This window comes from Triticum urartu, chromosome 4A (genome assembly GCF_056163025.1).
Source record: "Triticum urartu cultivar PI428250 chromosome 4A, HENAU_Tu73, whole genome shotgun sequence".
NCBI lineage: Eukaryota > Viridiplantae > Streptophyta > Magnoliopsida > Poales > Poaceae > Triticum > Triticum urartu.
In genome coordinates this window covers 576,877,334-576,897,281 of record NC_141876.1, presented here as the reverse complement: position 1 = coordinate 576,897,281, position 19,948 = coordinate 576,877,334, and the positions used below count along the sequence as shown (strand labels likewise).

The window sequence follows — 19,948 nt, the reverse complement described above, 5'->3', positions numbered from 1 at the left end:
GATTTTTTTTTGGAAATTCGAACGTCGCTGACGAGTGACGAGTTGCAAGTTGGGCGCACATAGTTTATCACCAGGACAACCTTGTTGTGCTGGCTCTTTCTTTGCTTCGAGCATCAGCAAATAGTTTAGCTGACGATTTGGGCGATTAGGGCCAAAATTTATCTGATCTCTCATCATTCCTTCCACTGAACTGCCCACCTGCTGGTCGTCCGGTGCACATCGACCTGCCAGCTACTTACTCCGTAACTCTGAACCTGAAAATTGCAACCAGATAGCCCGTCTAACATCTCCTCCGCGTGAAATATTCGCACTGTGAAAACCGGTCCAGCGACACGCACGTGTTGCTGCCGACATCACAGCCCCCCGCACCGCTCTGTGCTTGCATCGACACATTGGCACCGTACATATGAAGAAAGACTGGTCAGATGCTCATGATCTTGCAGCAAATTACAGCAAGGCACTGCGGCCTGTGGCTGCGAAAAACAAAAGACACATACCAGAAAGAAGCGCATGGATCACAAGTTGTGTGCATCACAATGATGCAAAGGCTAGGGGTTTGAACCTCCTTTTGAAAACGCATGGGTCGATCAAATGACTGTGGGATGACAATATACAACCACGAGAGTTCCCAAGGATAGACTATCATGAGGAAGTGGATCATGTACGAGCACATTAACTAGATTAAACAAGAAAAACTATCATTACGCCTATGGTCAGCTTCATATTTCCCCAGTGCCAAGCGGTTTCCGTGAAGAATCGCCCGAGGCCCAAGCTCGGTAGTCTTTATCAAGCTGAAAGAAACAGCAACAAAAATCAGCAGGTAATGCTGGGCCAAGTATCAACACAAATACAAGAGGTGTTGCAGGCAACGAATGGTTCGACTCGAGACACTTCCAGCTGGCATTAATCAGCATAAACTAATTCATATATGAACTTTTGGGGGTCATCTAGTTTAAACATGAGAGTGATGATTGAACAAAACGCAAGTAAAGTAAACTAGATCATACATGACAGTTCAGATATCGATGAATGTGGCAGAACAAAATGTGATAACAGTGGCCACGGTTTCATCAAGAAACAAGCGTTGATAAGTGATAACCAATAAGCATGCGGATGCCTGCTCAATGGTAACTAACCAACCTGATGTTCTGCCCTTGTATGCAGCACCCAGCTGGAGCGAGTTACTGGGGTGCGGTGGGAGCGTGAGGCCTCAGAGCCATGCTCCAAGTTAGTTGGCACAGGCTCGAACATTACCGCTCTCTGACGCTACGGTAAGCCACGCTGTATCGCCAGGCTGTGAGCATGAATCCTTGTACTTTTTTTCTATTTATGCAACTGTGCGCGAGTATTCTGTGTGTTTTTGAAATATAACTAATCAACATAGATCTAGTTCATGACTTCATATATGAGTAATGAAATGAAGGAGACTTTGATTTCCAGAGAAAAAAAATCTTCTGAACTTGGCGCGCTACTTTATTACTTGCATAGAAGTAGAACACATCCTTGAGTTTACTCCATAACAAAATTATATGAGGTTGCAATGGGAAAAAATGAGTCAGTACATTGAAGAATTTTTTTTCCCTCAAACACAGTGCATCGAAGAAATTAAAATTGCAAGCTGAGCTGATAAAAAATGGACTAAACAAAAGGTTGTCATAGGGAAAAGGCAAAGCAGTATTTTACTGACCTGCTTCAGAAATCGTGGAAGCATGACTCGGAGTAACTGCTCAAGCACTTGCCTGCCACTTGATTCGATAGCTTCAACTGGTAGTGCTTGAAATGGAAAGGGAATGTCAATTGCAACCTGAAAATTATCATACAGATATGGTTATGGTTCAGCCCAAGAACTTCCAGTGATGTTTAGATGAAGCCAGTTGAGAGCCAGAGACTGAATTACCTCGATTGTAGCATCCGATGTAAGCTGTTGAAGCGTCGAACCCTCTGAACTGCTGTTGCAGAAAACCCTATTTACCATGGAAGCTGCATCCGACAGAAAATCATGTCAATGATTTCCTGGGACAACAATTAAATATTTAATTTTTCGAAATGCTAAATACAACTACGAAATCATGTGTATTAATTAACATCGAATGAATCATGCAACTCTGTTGTGCCACTAAGTCTGACGGAAGAAAGTCCCTCCAATTATTTTTTACCGTGTGGATTGCGCACACAAACTGTTGGGTTTCCTTTTTTTTTAATGTACCAATTATTTAGTTAGATAAGTGCAAAGAGCAAACAACCCAAGAAAATAGTGACCACAGCAAATAATAAGGATGAACCGTGGCAAGCAGAGGAAACCAAAATGTCGGATGCATCACTATGATTGATGGGCTTCTTTTGGTCACCCCTTTGTAGTTTACTCGTCCAGTACAATGCAATTGCATCTCACAATCCACGTGATTTGTGTAATCCATGCTATCTGGCATCATCATAATTAAATGAATTCCAAAGCTTCTTTGAGGAATTGATCCCATCGTCGTAATTCAAAATTACGTGCAGTACCATTGAGACAGTGACTGAATTAGTATCAGGCAGTCTAGTCTAGCACGCTAAGCTATGTGCCAGGTATCTGGCCCAACAATGGAAGACGATACAGACATGAAGAGGCGGACAACCTCACCCGAGAATTTGTCATTCTGCGCCTCCACAAGGGGCGACCCCTCCAGCTGCACAACCAAAAACATTTTTCAGCACTCGCTAGTTGCAGACACATCATCCGCCGCCATTAGTGAAGCACTGAGTAGCTAGCTAGTAACTGCAGGATGCTGGATGCTTGCCTTGCAGGAGAGGAGGCGGATGCAGCAGCCGTTGGGCTCCTCGTCGACGCGGACGAGGAGGACGGGGCAGACCTCGAGCGCGAAGAAGCGGAAGCGGTAGACGTAGCAGCGGAAGGTGGACTCGTCGACGCGCTCGATGCGCTCCGCGTCCAGCACCGAGTACTGGCTCGCCGGCAGGCCCATGTACTCCGCTGCATACATATGCAGACATACAGACAGACAGACAGACAGTAACGTGTCAGCCAGGAGATCGCTGGGGGAGGTGAGGCTCCTGGTCGGGGCTGAGGGTGGGCGTTACCGAGGGGGCGGGCGAGCTGCTGGACGGAGGTGGACTCGGAGCGGCGGGCGACGAAGCGCGCCTTGGGAGCGGACGACACGGCCGAGGAGGAGGACGAGGAGGATGAGGAGGCGCAGACGACGGCGGCGGCGCGGCAGCGGCGGAAGGCGGAGGCGGCGGGCACGGGCGGCGGCGAGCGGAGGGACGCGGCCATTGGGGGCGTCGGTCGGCTCGGCTGCTTCCCCGCGGGCACCACCGGGCCTTTGCCGTGTGTGGTGTGGGGAGAGGCGGGGAATTTTGTGTTGGATGGATCTTCTTCCTCGTTCGCATTGGACGGATAAGATGCAGCTGGGGATGGGTAGGGTCTGGGTCGGGTCGGCCCTACCATCGGGTGGGCCACGAGAGGAATCTCTTCTGCTGGAATGTGGGGCCGCGGAAACTGTAACCATCGTTTCCTTCTTTTTTTTCTTCCCTGTTGATGTTGATGATGAAATGAATATTGACTCATCTTCCAGCACGTACGTACCTCCTGTGTCCAGATGCGGCAGTCTCCGACTCCGAGGTGCTCGGCTCGCGGAAGCTCGAAGCCTCACACACACACACACACACGGCCTTGCTTCGCCGTCTCTACTTCCTGTCTAAATCACATTATTATCTGATTATTATCCGGCAAAAGGACAAAGGCCCTGTTTGGATACTTTAACTTAGCTAGAGGTTAGAGTTAGTTTCTAGCTCATGATTAACCCTAAACTAAGGCCTTGTTTGGATCATACTAAAAAGTCCCTAGTCCATTCCTGTTTGTTTTCAGGGACTAAAAAGTCTCTAGTCCCTCACTGGAGGTTATTAAATGACATGTAAAAGACCATGTTACCTCTAGTATATAGAAAAATAACAACCAAATAACGTCATGGGACGGCGGGGCAATGGGTGCATAAAGGGGCATTGTTGGAAATGTCCCAAAAAGACTCTTCTTGGGAGTCTTCCTCATTTAGTCTCAAAAAACAACTTTTAGTCCCTAGTAGTCCCTCCTGTTTGGTTTAAAAGTCTCTAAGAGGGATTTTTTCTAGTCCCTACATTAAAAAGTCTCTGAAAATAAACACCCCCTAACTCTAGCCAAAGAAGTGTATGGATGATAGGGTTAGATTGTCAATAAATGCATTAGGAGAACTAGCTCCAATTAGCACCTCTTGGGTGGGATAGTTTTTTGAGGAGGATTTGATGCAACTAACTCATACTAGCCCTCATGTTTGGATACTTTAGGGCTATTTGAGCCCAAACTAGCTCAAACTAATTCTACCCTATGGATCCAAACAGGGCCAAAGATATTTTCAGAAAACAAGGCAAAACTTTTGCCTGCCTACTGGTTAAGAAATGAATTGCCTAATAAATTAACAGACAATTGACGAAAACTGTAACATACCCCATTAAGACGAACTGGTAACAACTATCGGGTCACTAATATTTGACTATATCTGTTTTGCTAAACATGTTTAATAGTGCATGCAAGAAACTGTTTAATAGTATAATCACCTAAAACTATGTTTGGTCAGCGTAACAAATTTTAGGGCGAGTAAAACTCAACCTTTTGTAGAACAGGAGAAAAAAACAAGTTTTAGTGGGGGGGGGGCACTATAAACTAGTTTAGCAGATTCTAAACTTTCATCACACATAACATTCTCTACTGAAGGAGGTTGGCTTCCTCTTCCAAACGTCCCACGACCTCATGAGTTGCATGTCGCTGAGATTCATGATGAGACGTCAGGAGACCCCGGCACGCCGAACACCAATATACCAAGCGGGACGGACGACAACCCACCGATGCGGAGCATGAAGAAGAAGTGTGGGTGCATCTCGTATGTTTTGGTTGATTTATGACAAAATGGTTAAAGATGGAAATATGTTTGTGATTATACACAGGTAAGTCCCTGGGAATTTGGTTTAATCGGTGGTGTATGACCCCTAAAAATGTCAAGGAAACATTGAAGTGTTTAGTGCACTTATTGAAGAACTAGCTAAAGAACTGAAGCATGAAGACATAGCTCTTTACTAGTTCCTTTTGTTCTTCTTTGAGCCAATAGGGCAAAACGTACTGTTAAGGGGTCCAAGTGTTACTACAATAAGTCTTCAGTTATGGTCAATCGAACCTAGCTCTTCAGAGTTTAAGACTTGAAATCTCCTTTCGGGCAAAGTCTTCAAGATTGCGCATTGAGGGTGATTCTTTTGTATATCTGTGTCTGATTTCTTCGTCCAGGAGTTAGGTAACATGCTGTAAGATTAACATATGTTGGAGAATTTGATAGTTCAAAAATTTCCAATCATTGTGACAGTTGACAACAACACATTGGGGTGTGTGTTTCCCGTCCAAAACTCATTCGGCCCCTCAGGTTGCGACCCCCGCTGTCAATAGCCCCCTACCCTCATAAGTTGGTGGTTGCTCCATGAGAACCGAGAAAAGTATTGTCTGAGCAACCCCTCCTCTCAAAGAATTTGAGTGAATCTTAAGTGAGGAAAGACAACAAAGCCTAAACATATAAGTGTTTGAGCATCATTGAAGAAACTGATCATATATAGTTCACCAAAGGTTTGTTACTCTTGAAGAATGTGCATCTTCCACATTGAAGAAACTGACCATATGCTTCATGAAAAAAATTCCTACGCACACGCAAGATCATGGTGATGCATAGCAACGAGAGGGGGAGAGTGTGATCTACGTACCCTTGTAGATCGACAACGGAAACGTTAACTTGGTTGATGTAGTCGTACGTCTCCACGGCCCGACCGATCAAGCACCGAAACTACGGCACCTCCGAGTTCTAGCACACGTTCAGCTCGATGACGATCCCCGGACTCCGATCCAGCAAAGTGTCGGGGAAGAGTTCCGTCAGCACGACGGCGTGGTGACGATCTTGATGTATTACCGTCGCAGGGCTTCGCCTAAGCATCGCTACAATATTATCGAGGACTATGGTGGAAGGGGGCACCGCACATGGCTAAGAATATGATCACGTGGATCAACTTGTGTCTCTAGGGGTGCCCCGTGCCTTCGTATATAAAGGCTCAAAGGGGGGGGGGGCTGGCCGGCCAAGAGGTGGCGCGCCAGAAGGAGTCCTACTCCTTCCGGGAGTAGGACTCCCTCCCTTTCCTAGTTGGAATAGGATTCGCGGAGGGGGGAAAAGAGGAGAGAGAGGAGGAAGGGGGGCCGGCCCCCTCTCCTTGTCCTATTCGGACCAAAGGGGGGAGGGGCGCGCGGCCCATCTCTGGCCACCTCTCCTCTCTTCCACTAAGGCCCACTAAGGCCCATATACCTCCCGGGGGGTTCCGGTAACCTCCCGATAATCCGGTAAAATCCCGATTTCACCCGGAACGCTTCCGATATTCAAATATAGGCTTCCAATATATCAATCTTTATGTCTCGACCATTTCGAGACTCCTCGTCATGTCCGTGATCACATCCGGGACTCCGAACAAACTTAGGTACATCAAAATGCATAAACTCATAATATAACTGTCATCGTAACCTTAAGCGTGCGGACCCTACGGGTTCGAGAACAATGTAGACATGACCGAGACACGTCTCCGGTCAATAGCCAATAGCGGAACCTGGATGCTCATATTGGCTCCTACATATTCTACGAAGATCTTTTATCGGTCAGACCGCATAACAACATACGTTGTTCCCTTTGTCATCGGTATGTTACTTGCCCGAGATTCGATCGTCGGTATCCAATACCTAGTTCAATCTCGTTACCCGCAAGTCTCTTTACTCGTTCCGTAATACATCATCCCGCAACTAACTCATTAGTTGCAATGGTTGCAAGGCTTCAGTGATGTGCATTACCGAGAGGGCCCAGAGATACCTCTCCGACAATCGGAGTGACAAATCCTAATCTCAAAATACGCCAACCTAACATGTACCTTTGGAGACACCTGTAGAGCTCCTTTATAATCACCCAGTTACGTTGTGACGTTTGGTAGCACACAAAGTGTTCCTCCGGCAAACGGGAGTTGCATAATCTCATAGTCATAGGAACATGTATAAGTCATGAAGAAAGCAATAGCAACATACTAAACGATCGGGTGCTAAGCTAATGGAATGGGTCATGTCAATCAGATCATTCAACTAATGATGTGATCCCGTTAATCAAATAACAACTCTTTGTCCATGGTTAGGAAACATAACCATCTTTGATTAACGAGCTAGTCAAGTAGAGGCATACTAGTGACACTCTGTTTGTCTATGTATTCACACATGTATTATGTTTCCGGTTAATACAATTCTAGCATGAATAATAAACTTTTATCATGATATAAGGAAATAAACAATAACTTTATTATTGCCTCTAGGGCATATTTCCTTCAGATGCATCCTTTGATCATGACATGCTTAGGGGCACGACCGGTGCTGTTTCGAGGGACGATAAAGACAAATTCATTGCATGAGGAAATTGAACATTGATTGGTGCATGGTTGTCCTAAAGGCTGAAGCTTTGGCGCTTAGATATGGTCTTACCATTGCTTAAAAGGCTGGTTGCCCTTCTTATCAATTCAGATAATTTAAAGGTTATTCAAACTATGAACAATGGAGGACGATCAACGAGTATGATGAGGACTGTGTTTGACGTTTGTGTTTTTGGCTTGTGGTTTATTCATTACTAGTCTTGAGCATTGCAATAGAGAAATGAATAAGGTTGCCCATGAACTTGTTAAGTTAGCTAGATTTTCTTTGACTTTCGACTGGTTTGAAAAGCCTTTGACTGGTATTGTACTCACCTCATAAACAATGTACTCCCTCTGTCCCAAAATAAGTGTCCCAAGTTTAGTATAAATTTGTACTTAAGTTAGTACTCTCTGTGTAAAGAAATATAAGATTTATATTTATTTACGGAGGGAGTATAAAGTTCAGGCACTTATTTTTGAGACGGAGGGAGTACTTTATTTCAAATGAATAAAGTTCTGTGTTAAAAAAAATGTATTTTGGGTTTGATCGGTCTTTCAGGCCAAAATCTGGAGCCGAGCCCGCCCCACTGTCGGGCTTTGGGCTTGGGCCGTCAGACCGGGCTGCCATACCGAGGCCTACTCTCTCGCTCCTCCCATCTCTCACGATCCCCCCAGCGCCGCCGGAGCGCCGCACGTCCTCCACCATTCCCGCTCATCTTCTCCGCGCACGGCCTCCGAGCCCACTGCTCCGCCTCACCGTCCTCCACTGGACCGCCCGCACGAGCGGAGCGGCTTCCTCTCCCCGACCTCACTGCCTCCCGTCGTCGGGTCCGCCGCGCTGGGGCGGGACCGTGCACCGTGACGCCCGTGCGCGCCGGCGCGGCCTCGCCGGCGACGTCTCCGTGTGCGGCGCCCTATCCCTCCTCCGCCTCCTCCACGTCCAGGCCTCAGCACTCCCTGCATCGAGCCTCGGAATCACGTCCCCATGTCGCCTCTCCGGCAGGCGGGCCGCCGCGCCGCGCCCCACGTCCCGCCGCCGGCAGCCCCGTCCGTGTCTCGCTCCCAGAACCAGCAATGCCTTCCTCCGTGGGACGAACCGTTCTTCCCTCCCAGTCGCCACCGCTGCCTGCCTCTCCTCTGGGCTGGCGTCAGGGCTCGGATGATTTCCACTTCTCTCGGTAAGGATCCATGATTTGCTTGATGCGTGCTAGACTGGTAATCAAATCTATCAACATATTGCTAGGTTCGTTGCGTGAGGTTGGTCCTAGTTGACCCTATACTAGTACTAATGCAAGCTGTTACTCTCAACAGAATAGTTGGCTGAACCCCTGTATTTGAAACCAGATCAAATTCAAGCCAGTGAGTTGATAGTAGACTCTGGTTTACCTCCACTTGAAAATATATCGGCACATCAATTCGACACTCCACGCTTGCTGAAATTGATTATGAAACGCTCCATTTTGAACTATACGCGCAATTGCGTACTGTAAGGCAGGTAGTTCCTTGTGTCAGTGTGTAACCACTAACCAATGTTTTTGGTGACTTCAGAGCATCATGATTTTACGTGGAAGACTAGTATGGCTTCGAGACTCATGCAAACCGATATCGTAAATGCTCTTCGTAAAGGTGATCGGCAGCGAGCATCCATTATGCTCTCGAATCTTCAACAAACCAAAGAAGCGTTAACTTCAGAAGATTTTTCTTATATACTGGAGTACTGTGCAGAAGCACCTGATCCGTTGGTAAATCTACTGCAGATGCATATTTTACCTAGAGCATGGAGTTTGATATAGTCATTTTGATTAGTACTCATTTTGGATGTTTGCCAATATGCATAGTTTGTTATGGAGACACTGGAGCTCATGAACGTGAAGTCCATAGATATTAGTAAAAGCCATTACAGATCTGTCACTCGAGCACTCAGCCAAGGAGGGAATTCGAAGGAGGTACGCGATATTTCTTATATACCGAATGAAGTTTTTGCCTTTGTAACTTGTGTGGGAGTTCAATCATATAAATACCCTTTTGAAACTGCTTCAAATAGAGCATCAGTAGTAGCAATATACACTTGAACCATCCAATTCACTGTTTCCTCTGTGTAAGCTGTCCAACTTTCCATTTCTTAGTGCTCCCAGCTAGTCAAAATGCAATACCGATGTATTCATCCTTTTGTACAAAATGAAGCTTCAATACTAGGCAAGGCCTTTTTTAAGGGTACTTGATGAAAGGTTATACTATTTCATGCCTTAACCAAAATGGCAAAATGATGCACCGGTTATTTCTTTCAGGTGAAGTCTGTGCATGGGCATTCCCACAAATATTTTCATGCTCGCTCATGATAGGCTCTGCAGCCATTGGTTGTAGAGAAAAAACTTCACTTACAGACCTTGAACTTTGGCGGTCATTTGCTTTCCACTCTGAAACTTCAAAACCATCTAGAAGTAAACCTTCGCGCTCACTGAGTCGGTCCGGAATCATTGTTTTCATATGACCAGCTGGTGGTCTTAACCGATCTGACAGTGCATCCATGTCATCTAAAAGTGCTCCAAAATGCCGCAAGGGGGTCAGGTAGATGGTATAACTTAGAAGTTGAGGGCCCACTTTTAGACGGCTTTGAAGATTTAAGACGGAAAGCAGGGCCAAAGTGGACCTTTCATTGTTTGTATATACTCCCTCCGTCTCAAAACAAGTCTCAACTTTAGTACAACTTTGTACCAAAGTCGTACAAAGTTGAGACACTTTTTTTGGGATGGAGAGAGTAGTATAGTTGTAGGAGAGGGAATCAGACGGTAAGTTGTACCTTCTGCACGTAAGCTGTTATACTCTTTAATGAACCATTTTGATGAAAAAATATGTTGTTTTGTTAATCTTTGGTGCTCTCTGCAGTTCTTCTTGAACTTCTGCTCGTTTACCTGCGTATTGAATAATGCCTTATAGCATATCAGTTTTTGCAGGACATCATGTTAGCTCCTTGCAGTCTTCAAGTTGTTGACAACCATCTTTCTGATGTAGGCACTTAAATTGCTCACTCTTCTAGGGGAAAAAGAATGCTCATACGCTGCTTTGCCGATTTTCAACATCTTTTTGAGTGCCTGTAGCACAAATCTGAATGATGCTGAGAGCTGTCTAGAGATAATGGAAAACCATCTTCTTGGGAAGTCTGAAATAACATTCTGTGAGCTTCTGGAGGTTTGTATGAACAGCTGTTCAATATTGCCTGTTTATGATCTTCAGAAGTTCAGTTTCATATCTGGAGAAGGAAGTACTAGTGTACCAGAACTTACCTGTTGTGGCTGCAACTATGGGCAGACTATGTGGACTATTTGGTCCTTATTTTCTGAATCAACATCTGCTTGCGTACATTTATAATTTGTATTCCCTTCTGGTCCATCACTTAATTTCTGTCCTTTTTTGCATGTTGGTTTTAGTTTCTTTTACTTCTGTTATGAAATAGTCACATGCTTTTTCCTTTTCTGTATTTCATTTTTAGGGCGTCTATTGAGACATTCCTTTTCATGTAATGTTGTATGTCACATTTTCACACGTTTCTTGGGATATGTCAGCTTGCTTACTTGATTGATATATCTTTTCAGGTTGTAGTTTTGCAGAGAAATTTGTCTGCAGTTCATGATTTATGGAAGGACTGCACTAGGTATTACAGTCCAAGCATTGTGACTCAGAGGAAATTTGTGAAGGCTTTCTCTACACTAGGTGACCTTCAATCTGCATATCGTATCTTGCAGCATATGGTAGTCCTTGCCGGAGAACGCACTGACCATTTGAGGGTATCTTCTAAAAGGAGATGCCAATCAACAAGATTAGACATTCCTGTACCTGCTTTGCATGAAGTAGAAGATCTCAAACTTGTATCGGACTATGATCTGACATCATCATCTCAAGGGAAGATGGGAACTGGAGAATGCTTGATTGATGCTCAGCCGGAGCTGTTACGGGTGGAAACTCAATCATCAAAACATGAGCAATTGAAGGGTTATGTGTCATTTATTTCTGATGGTCTGTTCTGCATTCCAACTACATAAGCCCTGCAGTATACTTGTAAACTTAGTTTAATGATAGTTATAGAACTTATTTACTTTCAGTCTTGTTCCAGGTGACAATCTTGGTGACAATTCTGAACCAGACAATGGGAGGATGCCAAAGACATTGAGTTCTGCACCCACTGCAGTGAAGAATGTTTTGCGATGGGCTTTCAATGATATCATACATGCATGCGTGTACCTTGACAACTGCCAGTTGTCTGAGCAATTATTTCTAGAGGTAACTAGTATGTGGTCTTTTGTTGTCTTAATATATACTATGGCTTGTCGTTTTTCTGTTTGCTAAACTCTTTACCTCTAAGCAGTTCTCTTAATATATCAATCTTCTAGATGGTTGAACATCACTGTGGTGTGGTAACTTTTCCAGTGGCCTGTGTGATTTATTTCATCTGTTGTACCTGTTTCATCTAGGTCATATCAATCTTGGTTGAACATCACTGTGGTAACTTTCCAGTGGCTTATATGATTGATTTCATCTTTGTACCTGTTTCATCGGTCATATCAATTGGACTGATACTTTCTTTCTGTAATCTTTTGCTTTCGGTTTACTTTCTTCTTAAGATAGTCACAAAAACAGTGGAAATCCAAAGCTGACCCGAGAATCAAAATGCCGCTCTTCAAAAACAGAGCATGAACTCGGTTGAAGAATTAAATTCATTTAAAGTTAGTAACTGACATGTGGAGTTGCTTATCAGCAACTATTCTAGTATTTTAATTATTTACTGATTTTCTGCTTCTATTAGTGGAAAAGTGGTGGGAAGTGCGGAAATTTCATGTTTCACACCAGTGAAGTTTGATGTTTATGCTCAATGTTATTCTTTCTTCTCAGATGCACAAGATTGGACTGCGACCATCAAGATTTACATATGATGGTTTTATCAAGTGTGTGATAGCCGGGAAAGGAGTTGCACATGCCATCAAAGTGGTATGCTATCAAAAGTTTATGACATATCCAGTTACATGAAAGGATATCTTGTTAAATATGATTGTGCACACTAATTATTTTGTAAAACCCTGAATATAGTTATGCTCTACTGTCTGAATTTTTTAGAAGCTATTGTAATTGTAATGTTAATCACTGTTTACTTACTCTGCATAAAAACTCCTATGTAAACCTGAACTGTACCTGTTCTATTGCGACTGCTAATCACTATTTAATTACTCTCCATTGAAGCTACTAATGCTACTATATTTATATTCTCGTGCATTCCAGATCGAAGTGATGGATAGAAGAGGTATCAGGCCTTACGACAGTACACTCGTTGCGCTTTCCGTTGATCATAGCAAAAGCTTACAGTTGGATCTGGCTGAGCATTTCTTGGGAAGAATTTCAGATATACAACCGGAGCATATACATGCTTTTAATGCTTTGCTTTCTGGCTGTGACATTATGGTAATGTATTGCCTTTGGAAAGAGATTGTCTATCATGCCATATTTGTGTCCCTACCTCCTGTCATCTTAATTTCAGCTTGGCCATTCACGCTAAGGGTACTTGTAGGCTAATGTATGGTTTATCAATAATCTTAGTCTTTTCCTGTCTCAAAATCGTTGGTGCTCTTTGTCATACCAACGATAATAATTTTTCTTTAGTTGTCAGTGCACCTGAGTTTGCTGATTGTATAGAAATTTGAACTGCCAACAATAGTTTTTCTTTAGTTGTCAGTGCACCTGAGTTTCCTGATTGTATAGAAATTAGGACTAAATCCCCTCTTATTATTTTTGTAGAATGAACCAGAAAGAGCTCTCCGCATACTAGCGAAAATGAGGTGCTTGGATTTGAAGCCACATATCTGGACCTATGAAATTATGTTTTCTCTGTTTGGCAATGTCAATGTTCCTTATGAAGAAGGAAATATGCTATCACATGCTGATGTTTCCAAAAGGATAAGCATAATTGAGATGGACATGTTAAACCATGAGATTCGACATAGTTTTGTGTCTATGAAGAACTTGGTATGTTTACTTCACTACTTCGTATATATATAGACTTCCATCTTTTTTCCGTCTACAGTTCAGTGTGAAGAGGTGTATCACTTGAAATATTGTTGCAAGAAAAACATGCCCGTTTTTTGTAGAACTCCTAGTAAATGACTTCTGTGGGTGGTAATGAATTTTTTAATATGCTGGCTACAGGACCTCTGCTTATGGTCATTGGGAAACAGGGAGTTCACATTTTCTTGTTTCCTTTCCCTTTTCATATGAAAAATTGGTCTATCAAGAGAGTTGGCACCTGGCGCCAGTAGGGGTTAAGGATGCAACACTTAGGTGTGTAACCATTCTGTTTAGAAACAATGACGTTTTATGGCTTTGTCACATTGCTCTAGGCTGGTCGAAATTTGTTGTTCTTTGTTGTTTGTTGACGATTACTGTCCATGAAAGGAGTTGCTTCATTAAGTCTGTACCATGGCCTGTAAGATCTGTTCAAACTAGCACACGTCAGCATATGTTATCCTGTCGCACCAGCATTCCCAGTATCTTATCTGAGTTACAGTGCCTAATCCGTTAGATTTATAATGCTTAAAAAAGGGAAGCCAAGTTTTAATCTATCTGAATAGGATGTCTCAGTCATTTGCATGTGATGTGAGGTTGGACTTCACTTGCTAATATGAGTGCGCTACCCTAGTCTAGGAGAGTAGGAAGCACTTCGCAATGAATGGGATTCACAACATTGCTTGTGTGTTAATAATGATCTAATGGGAATATGAACCATGGTTTGTATAATATGCTCAAACTAGCATACCATTTGGTCAGTCACGCCCAAGACCTCACTGGCTTGAAATATCACCATGATAATTGTCAAAGTTCTTGTTTAGATTGCTAAGATCACTTGTCACGTCTCATTATGATCTTCGATACTTCTTACAATGATAGCATGCATCGAAAGTCTTGGTATTTTAATTTACATCATATTATTTCAGATACGAGCCTTTGGAGCCGAGGGAATGATAGATGAAATGCTGAGGTACTTGAATGTTGCTGAGAATGTTTTATGGAACATGGATCCTTATCAGAAGAGTGATCTCTACGGCATTGTGCTGCATGCTTTGGTTAAAGCAAAGGAAGTAAGGATCTACGTCCTTTTACCATTTATTTTGTTATATTAAATGACGAACTGGGTTCAGTTTTTCTTGCAAGCAATTTTTTATGCTTTGTTGAATTCTTGAAAGTTGTTGAATTCGACAAACCTCTTTCTGGTTTGCAGACACCTAAGGCAATAAGAACCTTCAAGATCATGAGATCATGGGGTCTCCCAACCAATACTGCCATTTATAGCATCATGATAGAGTGCTGCAAATTGTTGCCGTGTGTCAAATCAGCTGGCGCTTTGTTGTCCTTGATGTTCCGAGATGGCTGCTGTCCTACGGTTGTGACTTTCACATCTCTCCTGAAGGTAAGGCTAGTTAATTGCAGTGCCGTTACTACTCACCGTGTAATGCACTGCTAATTCTTTCCTTTAGTTAATTTGAATTTCTGGGCCCCATTTGCTTGAGTCTGATGTCATGTTTTTCCATGGAAGGTTGTATTAGCAAAAGAGGATTTTGAGGGGGCACTGGATCTGCTGGACTTGTGCATAACTGAAGGAATTCAACCTGACATTGAGATTTTCAACACAATACTCTCAGAAGCGAATGCAAAAGTATGTCTATGATATAATTTTTCAACTCGTCACCCCGAAATGATGCCCAAGTGGAACTCATGTTTGGTCATTCTTGACAGGGTAATATTCATGTTGTTGAATACATTGTTGAGTGTATTCACAGAGCAATGATTCGACCCGATGAATCAACACTTTGGTACACATTTTGTGCCTACGTGGACCAAGAACTGTACAACACTGCACTCGAGGCATTGCAAGTCCTCAGTATGAGAATGATATCCTTGGACGCGAGCATTCTCAAGGAGAAAGGAGCAGCTTTAGAGGATCTAATCCTCAGCGAAGATCCAGATGCTGAATTGAAGATCATTAGGACATTCGAAGCAACTGAAGAATGCAGCGCCGCAGCCTTACTGAACCTGAGGTGGTGCGTGACGATGGGTTCCACCATATCCTGGTCTCCCGAGGACAATCTTTGGGCGAGGAGGCTGGCATCCTCTTACGATGCTAACAAGAGACCCGTGTCATGAAATCTGTGCCGGTAATCACCGGTCTGTTGCGTGGCTTTGGCACGTTCTTGAGGGCCGGCCAATTGCTGGTGATGCAATCCAGCACCCCCCCCCCCCCCCCCCCCCCCCCCATCCTTCGCCGGGTTTTGACATGCTCTTGAAGCCAATAGCAGCTGTCAAGGATCACTGATTTTGAATGAGAGTTGATGGTGACGAAGATTAAAACCACATGGCTCACCTCCACTCAATACATTATTTGTTTCATTATTAATTTTCTCCTCAGAACCATATGTATGAATGTATGTATACAGTGACTTGTGGGATTGTAAGGCATCACAGAATGACATGGTAGCGAAGGGCATTTAAAACTCTGAAGCTCTAAAGTACTTCTCTCTTGTTTGAGGCGAAAAAAAGGGTGTTTTTTAAGGGATGTCCATGCATTAAGTCTGTACAAGTACTGGATAAGAGAACTGTCTTACTAACTTTCTTTCTCTGCTTGCTCTCAGTGAATAAACTAAACGTGATGATGCGTGCCGCCATTGATCATTTGTGTTTTTGTTTCGTTTTCTTCCCATTTTGTAAATCCATGCCGCTGCTATTCAGAGTGAACAAATCATTCATGCCGAGCCGTAAGTCATTTCTTGTGAAAGAAGTAGAATTGTTGGGTATGCCCTGCCCTTGGGGGGGGGGGGGGGGGGGAGCCTGGGGTCGTCCCTGCCGTCTCGCTCCCCCTCACTGGCCGCCCGTGTCCTCTGTTTTAGAACACCTTGAGGTCTGCTCTTCATTTATACTTGCTGGCTCTTTTTCATCATCAAGGTAGCCTGGGGTCGTCCCTGCCGTCTCGCTCCCCCGCACTGGCCGCCCGTGTCCTCTGTTTTAGAACACCTTAAGGTCTGCTCTTCATTTATACTTGCTGGCTCTTTTTCATCATCAAGGTAGCCTGGGGTCGTCCCTGCCGTCTCGCTCCCCCGCACTGGCCGCCCGTGTCCTCTGTTTTAGAACACCTTGAGGTCTGCTCTTCATTTATACTTGCTGGCTCTTTTTCATCATCAAGGTAGCCTGGGGTCGTCCCTGCCGTCTCGCTCCCCCGCACTGGCCGCCCGTGTCCTCTGTTTTAGAACACCTTAAGGTCTGCTCTTCATTTATACTTGCTGGCTCTTTTTCATCATCAAGGTAGCCTGGGGTCGTCCCTGCCGTCTCGCTCCCCCGCACTGGCCGCCCGTGTCCTCTGTTTTAGAACACCTTGAGGTCTGCTCTTCATTTATACTTGCTGGCTCTTTTTCATCAAGGTAGTCAGTAATTAACACCCATCGTTTTCGCAAAATAAATAAATAAATAAAATAACACCCATCGTTTTAGAACCAAGTTGATAAACAATCTCTTTGTTTCTACACCAATAAAAGATTATCTTTTGGGGTATTTATCTATTGAACGTGGTTATCATAGCTTTTCAAAAAAAATGTCTTATACTGTGTTAAGGGGAGGGAGTATGTTGTTAGTTGCACAAACATAGATTTAGAGATTTTGTATGGTACATTGTTCTACACAATGTTAGGTTCATCCAATGGTTAGCACTGATTGGTCAGATTATGGCTCGAGGACACATTGGTAATTCCTTATCAAGGGTGGATTTATGCTTTCCTAGTTTTAATGGTAATGATAACGACAAATCTGATTAATTAAAATAATAGCCACCTGTCCTAATGATAATGATGCACTGAATCTAATTAAAATTGAAATAATCCCCACAACCTCCCAAAAAAAATTCCCGCACCACGCCCACATAACTCTGCCGTCTCGCCGCCATGGCCAATCCCCATGCAAATTGTGTCCACGGTGAACCGCTGCCTCGAGGTCACGATATGGCACCCATTGACGCCAGGGAGGTGGACTTGGAGTAGCACCCTGGAGCAGCACACCGATGCTTCTCCTCCATTCTCCATGCAGCGTACCGCCCCTATTCCTCCGACATCCCGGTGCCATCCCCAACCCCGTCATTCTTCTTCTGTTTGTGAAAACAGTTCCTGGAATCTTTGTACAACCTGCACTTCTTCGCCATGGGTCTTGGGCGTCTATCGTCTCGGCTTCTGTTGGCTCGGCAACTCCGCCCTATATGATGTTGCAGTCCGCTCTAGCTGGTCAGACAACTCTGCTGCAGGATTGGCTGGCGCGGGTTGGGAGCTTTCTGGAGTGGGCGGAAACTGTTCTAAGCAGACTATCCCTTGTGCCGGCTTTGTCGCAAACTACTCCAACGTTGTGCCCTTCTCGTGTGAAGGGTGTTGGCTCTATGGAAGAAGGGCGAGAGCTATATGCTTATATGCATGTTTCTCCCCTCGTGCTGAGAACAATTCATCGTCACAGTCGACCTTGTCCCCTGTGATGCCTACCACTGAGGGTGAGTAGAACGTTGTGCTCGAGGCTCCGGTGCTTCAGATCATGCCCGAGCTACGGAAGCTATGCCCGAGTCCTGCTTCGCCCTTGTCTTTGGAGCAGTTGGAGGTGGACTCATCGGTGAAGTCGTGTGAGGGACATGTTTCGCCTCCGTCATGTGAGCAAGTGGAGGTGCCTGAGTCCATTGTGACGTGGTTCCTATAGTCGATGATGTCGTGTCGGTGGTCCCTCTGGTCGAGGACGTCGATGCGACCAGTGTGTTGGTGCCTGCTCCTACGAGCGTCTTGGTTGACGATAGCTACACCAAGAAATTCAATGAGTTTTATGATTTCGTGGACAAATGGGTGGCTGATCAACCCCCGGCTGGCAAGACAAGTGGTTGCCCCTTTAAGAAGAAACCAAGCAAGGAGAAATGAAAAAAGGAACAAAAGTAAGAAGGGTAGCGCCATCGGAAAGGCGTCCACGATTTTATGATGGAGGGTGCCCAGTTCTTGTCATTGTAAGTGTGCTTGTCAGGAGTTCCGTTGAGTTGTGCAAGTGTCGAGGATTGTGGTTATTGTGTGTTTGAAGTGTCCTTTGGACGATTACGGTGTTTCATTCTTTGTGAGTAGTTTGTTTTGGGTTATTTGTATCGATTTTTGCCTGATTTTTCGTAAATTAACTTGACAACTCTCTTCTTCTCAATTAATTGATGAGAATGTTTTGCCACCTTTTTTAAAAAAGCGGTTAGTTGAACATATAAAAAAGTCGAGCAGCGAAGCGTAAGTTACACTCTATTAGTAGATCTTTCGTTTGACAACAAGTAATTCCGGAGTGAGGTTCTCGGGAGCAAATTCTTGAGGCAAATCAGGTTGTGGTGTGTGTAGCTGCCTACCAACGAAACATCATTTCGTTGTAAAGGATAAAACCTAATCAAACACACCTGCCTGCCTGCCTGCCGGCTTCCTCTGTGCGTGTGTTTGTCTGACCTAGAGCTAAGCTGGAGTATTTCCCTGAGTTGTTTCCTTCTTCCTTCCTTGCGTCATCCGGTACGTAAAGCCTAGCCTGAAACGTTTTACTAATCAAAACAATAATAATCGCAAGACTAGTTAATTAAGCCTCTGGCATCGAACTCGCGTGTTAAATGCAGCTCAAACATGAAGCCATGCATGCGCACAGCATGCGCCGTCCAGGAAGAAGCAGAATCCATAGATGAACTAACTAAACTACTATCCGTACCAAGAACGGCCTATGGCCCTTCGACAATAAACTACTATCAGTACCTCGTATAGTCGGTCTGTGTTGAATGATTGATGTCGCGCAATCTAACCTTATACTACTACTACTACTAATTAACTAGTACTACATGTCATTTGGCATGCATACGTCTGCCGGCTGCTACATGCATATCATACGCTCACTCAGTTCCAAAACAGATGACGCTTTAGAAGGGTTAAACAAACTTCTCTGTAGTAAAGCCACTCCCCCCGTCTCAAAATATAAGATTGTTCTGTAAGCTATAAAACAGTTTATAAAACGATCTAATATTATAGGACAGAGGGAGTAGTTAATTTCTTTTCTTTGAAAAGGAGATTGAAATCCCTGGCATCTGCACCATTGCAATGCACACAATCATATTTAATAAAGTCGATATAAAGTACATACAATAGATAACAACGACAAACAAGATGAAATTAACATCTATAACTAAGTTAATTTCTTTTGCAGCAACGCTTTCAAAAGAAATAAACGTCCTCACGACACCGCCGTCACATCCAGCCAAAGAAGGGCCAAGACAAGTATTTTCATCCTAATTATCGAGATCAACCGTTGAAGGCCAGCACATCGGTAGGAAAACAACGTCTTCAACAAAATAACAACGCAAGTTCGTCGCTGCTGCGCCCAACAAATCAAGGTCAAA

The 19,948-nt window shown here is 44.1% G+C and overlaps 2 protein-coding genes and 1 pseudogene across 2 annotated transcripts; 2 read left to right on the top strand and 1 right to left on the bottom strand.

Annotated features, from left to right (window-relative positions):
* Positions 1-592: 592 nt before the first annotated feature.
* Positions 593-3,373, bottom strand: LOC125552933 (RAP release 2, galactose-binding-like domain protein, putative (DUF1997)). Its single transcript, XM_048716661.2, has 6 exons — positions 3,079-3,373; positions 2,781-2,971; positions 2,624-2,669; positions 1,898-1,980; positions 1,688-1,804; positions 593-791 (listed from the first exon to the last, which is right to left on the bottom strand). The coding sequence occupies exons 1-6, from the start codon at positions 3,269-3,271 to the stop codon at positions 720-722; spliced, it is 702 nt and encodes a 233-aa protein (XP_048572618.1). The 5' UTR covers positions 3,272-3,373; the 3' UTR covers positions 593-719.
* A 4,747-nt stretch (positions 3,374-8,120) lies between these two features.
* LOC125552931 (Tetratricopeptide repeat (TPR)-like superfamily protein) lies at positions 8,121-15,757 on the top strand. Its single transcript, XM_048716657.2, has 13 exons — positions 8,121-8,672; positions 9,043-9,236; positions 9,333-9,440; positions 10,507-10,683; positions 11,088-11,508; positions 11,606-11,772; positions 12,382-12,477; positions 12,766-12,945; positions 13,279-13,506; positions 14,472-14,615; positions 14,756-14,944; positions 15,071-15,190; positions 15,271-15,757. Exons 1-13 carry the CDS (start codon positions 8,480-8,482, stop codon positions 15,676-15,678), a joined length of 2,625 nt encoding a protein of 874 aa, XP_048572614.2. The 5' UTR covers positions 8,121-8,479; the 3' UTR covers positions 15,679-15,757.
* A 1,821-nt stretch (positions 15,758-17,578) lies between these two features.
* On the top strand, positions 17,579-18,482 carry LOC147976767 (uncharacterized; annotated as a pseudogene).
* Positions 18,483-19,948: the final 1,466 nt, after the last annotated feature.